The 7352-nt window shown below is 46.2% G+C and overlaps 1 protein-coding gene across 1 annotated transcript; it reads left to right on the top strand.

The window, feature by feature from the left end:
• Positions 1-1160: 1160 nt before the first annotated feature.
• LOC119462090 (beta-1,4-mannosyl-glycoprotein 4-beta-N-acetylglucosaminyltransferase) lies at positions 1161-2589 on the top strand. Its single transcript, XM_037723437.2, has one exon. It carries the CDS (start codon positions 1682-1684, stop codon positions 2564-2566), a length of 885 nt encoding a protein of 294 aa, XP_037579365.2. The 5' UTR covers positions 1161-1681; the 3' UTR covers positions 2567-2589.
• Positions 2590-7352: the final 4763 nt, after the last annotated feature.

Here is a 7352-nt window from a genome sequence, read left to right as displayed (position 1 = left end):
CTTCTACAAGGAACAAGAATTGGAAGTAAGTTGGATGCCATCCACAAGTTCTGCGCGCTGCAGCGAACAAGCAAACATGTTTTAAATGGAGCTCTTGAATGTATTCATAATAATAATCACAAGAATACCAGTGGCTGCGCTAAATTCATGCACGCTTATTCTCGTCAGAAAAAAAAGGTAATTAAATTGAATGCCCCTATTTGTTTTTGCACCAGATTTTTTATCTTCTTATCTCTCCTATAATTATTTTTATTATCATTCTTTGGGGAACCTAATCTATTTCCTTCATTTATTCAGTTGTTTGATACTGGCTTGCTCTCTTCTATTTCTCTCAACTTTCTACGATACATACATTTCTAATCATGGATTGCTTTTCTCATTCGCCACTTTTTATTCTGAACTGAACACCTCTTTATACAACTCAGTTTCTTGGCAAATCACTTCTGCGGAAATCCGCAAAATAGAGGAAGTTTCATCCAAGAAAAAGAAAAGGGGGTTTCCTTTATAACCTTTTGCTACTCTCGGCTGAATGCCAACATTTTCCTTTTCATATCTCTCTTTCTTCCAGATTTTATTTTATCGCTATTTTGCCGACTGTACAAAACCTATGCCTTGCTCGAATCTTTATTTTTCTATGAAATTTAAGCCCATCAATTTGTCGGCACCTGCTTACGGATGAAAATTCTTTCATGCCTTTTTCTTATACGACAATATCCTTCCCTTTGCTGCGGGCTCTTGAAGAACCTGCAAAACACCACTGCCACCCACCCACCATTTCTCAGTCGCTGTCAGCATTACCCTGCTCCCCACTCCCACGTTGGAACATTTCGACTTCCCTCAGCTCTACCTGCCCGCTTATTCTCCTCCCACATTGGGTATGGGGGACAGAGACATGTACAAACGCAGCCAAACAAAGCAACTGTTGCATCTTGACGAACGCAAGCCCCCTTGCCGAAATGTGTCTCCTACCCGGGGAATCCTTTGTTCGACCAGTGTTTCTATGTGGTAACTTAAACGCTAGTGCTAAGTTCCAAACAAGATACTTTTGAATGTGCTATACGGCCGTTCTCAGGCCTAGGCAAGTACGTTAGGGAGAAAACAAGTGGTCCTAATAATTGTCGTAATTATTTTCTCTAATTTTGTTTTCATTTTACAGACGCTTCGTACCGTTCAGCTGCCTGAGCGGCTCAGTCACAATTTGAAGCTCGTTGTGGCACGTATCCCACCGGGAGATTTTCCACTTTGGAAAAAACAATTTGGTGCCTCGTGGGAGAACGCTGTCCGTGTATGATGATCGGCGCTACATGGGAAACCGCGAAAGAGCCGAGCAGCTCATCGGCACCTTCATTCTCGTTTCCATTGGTCACAAACCGCATATTATTCAAGTTATATGTACTGTGTGCCATACTTTCCCTCATTCCTTGCGCAATGTATTCCTGCGGCTACATGACCACGCATAAATCAGCGGTGAGAGAATAGCGACCAGACAATATCGAATGCCTCGACGATCCAGCATCTGCGCCGACCGTCGCTTACGGGAGTCAACGGCCCTGGTTCATCCGAAAGAGTAAACGCCACGTCGGGAATACTGAGACTAGACTACAATGTGACCGGTGAGAGGGACTCCTTGAAACCCGTCGAGTGCTTCGCACCGGGGACGGTTCCTGGACTTGGGAAGAGGATGTGCGTCTGCCGCGACGGCTGGCACGGCGGCGACTGCGCCGTCCCCAGCGCAGTCTGGTCGACGCCGGTGTTCCGCAAGTGGTACTCCGAGGGTCTCATAACGCGCCGATCACGGCCGCGCGCGGTCTTCAACGGGATCTCTTTGAACCACGAGCTTGACATGCTCGAGATACACGTGAATGAGCTGAGCGACGCTGTAGACCGCTACGTGGTCGTCGAGTCCAACACCACCTTCTTCGGCGATGCTAAGCCGCTTTACCTGCAGTCGAACCTGAATGCCGGCTTCCTGGGTGAGCACGCGCACAAGATCGTGCCACTGACAGTGGGTGAGCAGAAGTGTAATGGCTGCGATCCGTTTTGGCAGGAGTATCACAGCCGCAATGCTACCTGGCTGGAGGGCCAACGGTGGTTGGGAAACATCTCGGACGACGACCTCTTCTTACTGACCGACGCCGACGAGCTACCGAACCGTGACGTGGTGCTCTTCTTGAAGCACCACGACGGCTACGGAGAGCCGATCGGCCTGACCCTGCGCTGGTTCCTGTACGGCTTCTTCTGGGAGCGCAGGAGCGCGATGCACGTGTACGCTGTGTGCACCGTCGGCTTCCTGCGCACCGTCTGCGCGAACGACCCCGTGACACTGCGTCAGGGCAGGTGTCTCGTCCCCAAGCTACCGTCTCCAATCCACCGCCCCCGACCCACCGTCCCCGTGCTTGTTGGCACGGGAACGGTGGCCCACCAGTGGGTCATCCAAGGAGCACGGCCACGCTTCTCCGGCTGGCACTGTTCGTGGTGCTTCAACGCCCAAGGCATACAGGTGATGCAGCCGTCTACTCTGGCACGCACCACAGGACGAGGTCACGTCATTGATTTTTTGCTTTGAACAGCGTTTGCGCTAACCATTTATTCGGCGGCCATTTCATTGTGGCTTAGAGACACTCAACAGTAGAACTTAATCATTTTGGAAACGTGGTGTTCTTCCAAGTCTCTATTTCGTTAATTTGACGGAAGAGGGTTGATTACTAGCTCTGAAAATGAAATCTAAAGGTTGACCTCTGCAATTTTGCACTAACTGCAGCGCCGTTTAGTTTTACGTCCTCTATTTCAATATATTGACATGTGTACTTGTTTATATTTCTCGGGTGACCGCTTTTCACCGTCAAACAAATGTTATCGCTCAGGGCAGAACGCGCCAAACGCAGCCAAACATTTTTTTTTCATCGTAACTACTACGTGACAATATCTACGCGTGTTCTGACAGCTTCTTTCCGGAGAAAGCTTTGTTCAAAACTTGTTAAATTGAGTCATTGGTTACTTTAGGAAGTAATGTAGCTATTTTAATGGACAAGATGTTTATTAGTCAAGATTGTATATGCTTATACAAATCTATGAGTCTATGACATCACGTGCAGTTACTCCAAAGTGGCGTAGCCATTTTTCTTTTGTTTTTTTCCGCCTTTACGGGCTTACTATACGCTCCGTCGGTAAAATTAAATTGGACACGCAGGCACGCACGCACGCGCGCACCCAAAATCCAGACACCAACGATGTCTTCTGGTACGTGTACTCGTTAGTAGATAGAAATTAAGTCCCTTAACGCAAGAAATGCTGTTTAGCTCAGCTCCCACAACCTCCCTCGAGTACCGCACAGGGTAGGCTGTGTCGCCTCTCGCCTTGCGTTGCATTTCAATATTTCATGTTATTCTATTTTGCGCTAGTACCGTAACATGCACGTCGATGCAGCGCAGCCAGTTGTTTTTCGGTGGAATGACATCTGCACAACGGCGGTGGCTTGCTTCTGATGGGCGCATCTAGATTGGACATCGGGCATTTAAGGGGTCACTAACGAAAATGATTAAGTCAAGCAAGATCGACAGATTATTCGTCTAGAAGCTTATCATCATTTTCTGTGTCCAATATGTCGCTTTGCTTAGTAGGAAATTGCCGCCCAAGGCCCAGCTGCTGCTTCTTAATATGAACCGGCCACGCCAAAACAGTCGAATTGACGTAACCTCCAAGTGCCCTCTCCCCATGGCGCTCATTGTAAGTCAGCCAGCGCTGACGTCACAGGAGAGTTACGACAGTCCGCAACAGAGGACGCCACTCCGAGTTTTCGCTTTTCGTCATTTACACTTTGATCTTAGCCAAAAGGCCGAGAAACGATTTCGTCATTTGCGTTGTGCTGCTGAGCACCAGATCGCGGGATCGAATCCCGGCCGTGACGGCTGCATTTCGATGGAGGCGAAATACAAAAACGCCCGTGTGCTTGCGTTGTAGTGCACGTTAAAGAACCCCAGGTGGTCAAAATTATTCCGGAGCCCTCCACTACGGTGGGCCTCATAATCAGAACTGGTTTTGGATCGTAAAACACCAGAAAGAAGAATACTTTTCGTCATTTTCTCTTTTACAAAAGCTCCGTTCTCGCTGCGAATGACGAATCGGTTATTACAGAAGCATAGACTTTTAATAGAGGTACACTTATATTTTCCTTTAGTGTTCTTTTAGGTTCCAGAAGCTGGCGTTGGCGTTGCCGCATTCAGTACTATACTATGGAGACTGGAACGAAATAATTTGTTAATGCACCAAGAGTAATGTTCCAAGAGCAACTGCCGCCGCTCTTGAGAAGAAAATACCTTGAAAAGAATGAGTAATCTCACAACGTACCAGTGACATACCCTACGAATCAGAGACAGAAAATAGTTTGCTGTGACTGCAAACTTCTAGAAAATTTAGCAGTGGTGGACAGGTGCAACTCTTTCTGGTTCTTGCAGGCACACTTATCTTATGTAGACGCCATAATAGTTCACATCAAAATAATAAGGTGGTTTTGAGCAAGTCATATAATGCATGCAACAATTAAGCAACCACTGACGTGATAGTAAGACCGGATAGACATCGAAGGATGGGTTCCTGAGTCGTTAATGGCAGAGAACAAGATGGGTAGCTGTTCTGGGGATGCGTTTCATTGACTGCACACTTCATGACGTGAATGTTTGATGATAAGTTTATAGCAGGCATGTTTATAGCAGGCATGATGAGTTTATAGCAGGCTTCGGTTCGAATGAGATGCGCTCCGGCGTTGAGCGACTAAATGAAAAAAACCGGAAGGCATGAGTTTGGCTTGCTTAATGCAGGGCAGGGTTAACGAATATCTTTGACCAATGCATTCGTTCCTCCACTTACTCGATTATGCTGAAGATTTTGGTAATAGTCAGTTACACTTTATTCTGCCAACAGTTACTTTTACCTTCTGATGGAGGCCCATCGTCCGTTCGTGCTGCCATTTCTCTGTCTGTCGTATTTTCGTTGCGCTCTGAAAAAGTGCCCAAGATGAATCTGAACCAACTAGACCACCTGCCCATCTTGCTGTATTATTGGTCATTCATATTAAGCTAGAGAGGTGTGATGACAAAATTGGAGTGTGTATTTTGAACCAGTTGACGCTTTTGGAGGCGACATTCACTGAGATACATTTTGTCCGGCGGAACATTTGAATTAGTCTGCCGACGACGATGATGACGACAGTTATGAGTGAATATGTTTCGTTCATATTGATCTGTTTTGATGACATTGCAGTATAAGCTCAAGGCGGCGCAGCGGGATGATGGTGTACGGTGGGGTGACTTGGCCGAGAACACGGACTTGGCGTACATCGAGTCCCTGAGAAAGAGCGGACGGTTCTTCGACGAGCGGAAGTGGACCATCAGCGCAGACGGCTATGACACAGCTCCAGCACACGTCATCAAAAACAAGGAGCGGCTTCTGTACCTGCTGGAACCATAATACGTTTCGCGCGACAACCGTGAAGGGCGTAATTTGATTCCGGGAAAGTAGTCTTAGAGGCGACTTGCGAACATACGTGGCACATAGTTAGCCATGATGTATACACTTTATTCATTCACTCTTTTCTTCTATAATCGCTGTTCTTTCTTTGACTAAATGTTCGACTCGCTTGAAATCTGATGTCGCAATATCGCAATCTTGCTTGCTCAAGCAGACGCTTCAACTTCTCGTGGAACATTGTTAGCACTCGACTTAATGGTCCAGACTACTAGACTTCAATGCATGCTGTTCACGCTGTGCGAGAGTAACACTGCCCAGTTTCATTGATTGCCGGCGGGCTGGCTTCTGCATTGCTTACGACGTTTTTTTTTCTTTCAATGTTTGAAATCTAGTCAGACAACGAGTACCGCGTGCCTGCCGAATATTAGCATTTTTTTGTTGCCGCTTGAAGTACTATCCTATACTGTAGCTTGTTATTGCACATACAGCTGCACACGAAAGCGCTGCCGTATTAACTTTTAATGATCATTTCACAGAAAAGATCGTCCTAATGACATGTTTGACCATTGTTTTCTTCTTTCATAGAATTCTTATCGTGTGGCTGCGTTGGTTCAGTGAGCTTTGGCTCTCTTTGATTCTGCGCTTTCATATGACTTTCATAGATTATGAAAAGGCATTTGATTCAGTAGAGATACCAGCAGTCATAGAGGCATAGCGTAATCAAAGAGTACAGGAGGCATACGGGAATGTCTTGGCAAATATCTACAACGATTCCACAGGTACCTTGGTTCTCCACAAGAAAAGTAGAAAGTTACGTTTTAAGAAAGAGGTAAGGCAAAGAGACCCAATCTCTCCAATGCTATTCACTGCACGCTTAGAAGGCGTATTCAAACTCTTAAACTGGGAAGGTTTAGGTGTGAGGATCAACGGCGAATATCTCGGCAACCTTCGGTCTGCAGATGACATTGTCCTGTTCAGCAACACTGGGGACAAATTACAACATATGATTGAGTACCTGAACCGAGAAAGTGTAAGAGCGGGGTTGAAGATTAATATACAGAAGATGAACATAATGTTCAACAGCCCGGCAAGAGAACATGAATTCAGGATCGCCAGTCAGCCTCTAGAGTCGGTACAGAAGTACGTTTTAATTATCTGGGTCAATTAATCACAGGGCATCCTGATCATGAGAAGTTAATTTATAGAAGAATAAAAATGGGTTGGAGTGCATACAGCAGGCATTGCCAAATCCTGACTGGGAGCTTACCACTGTGTTGAACAATCATTGCATTATACCGGTGCTTACATATGGTGCAGAAACTTGGCAGTCAACAAAGGAGCTCGAGAACAAGTTAATGACCGCACAAAGGGCGATGGAACGAAAAATGCTAGGCGTAACGTTAAGAGACGGGAGGAGAGCGGTGTGGATCAGACAGCAAACAGGCATAGCGGCTATTCTAGTTGGCATTAAGAGAAAGCAATGGAGCTGGGCAGGCCATGTAATGCGTAGGGTAGATAACGGGTGGACCATTACAGTTACGAAGCCAAGAGAAGGGAAGCGCAATCGAGGATGGCAGAAAACTAGGTGGGTTGATGAAATGAGGAAATTTGCAGGTGGAAATTGGAATCAGCTGGCGAAAGATGGGTAATTGGAGTTCGCAGGGAGAGGCCTTCGTCCTGCAGTGAACATAAAATTAGAATGATGATCATGATGATGACTCTAGCGCCATAATTGCTTATTTTGTCTCAAGATTTCTTCCTGCAAGATGCTCACATGGCAGTATCGCGGAAAGCGGAACATTCGCCCTGTATTTCTTTTATTTTGCAGGCTTATGAGCACTCCTAAATCATTTGACACAACGCTGTTGCTTTCTGTTATGTCTGGT

This window comes from Dermacentor silvarum, chromosome 8 (assembly GCF_013339745.2).
Source record: "Dermacentor silvarum isolate Dsil-2018 chromosome 8, BIME_Dsil_1.4, whole genome shotgun sequence".
Lineage (NCBI taxonomy): Eukaryota > Metazoa > Arthropoda > Arachnida > Ixodida > Ixodidae > Dermacentor > Dermacentor silvarum.
Note: the sequence above shows the minus strand (reverse complement) of the source record. Positions and strands in the feature narration are given on the sequence as shown.

Bases quoted from the DNA above. Each gene is read 5' to 3' on its own strand.
- LOC119462090 (XM_037723437.2), top strand. From the start codon at position 1,682: ATGTGCGTCTGCCGCGACGGCTGGCACGGCGGCGACTGCGCCGTCCCC.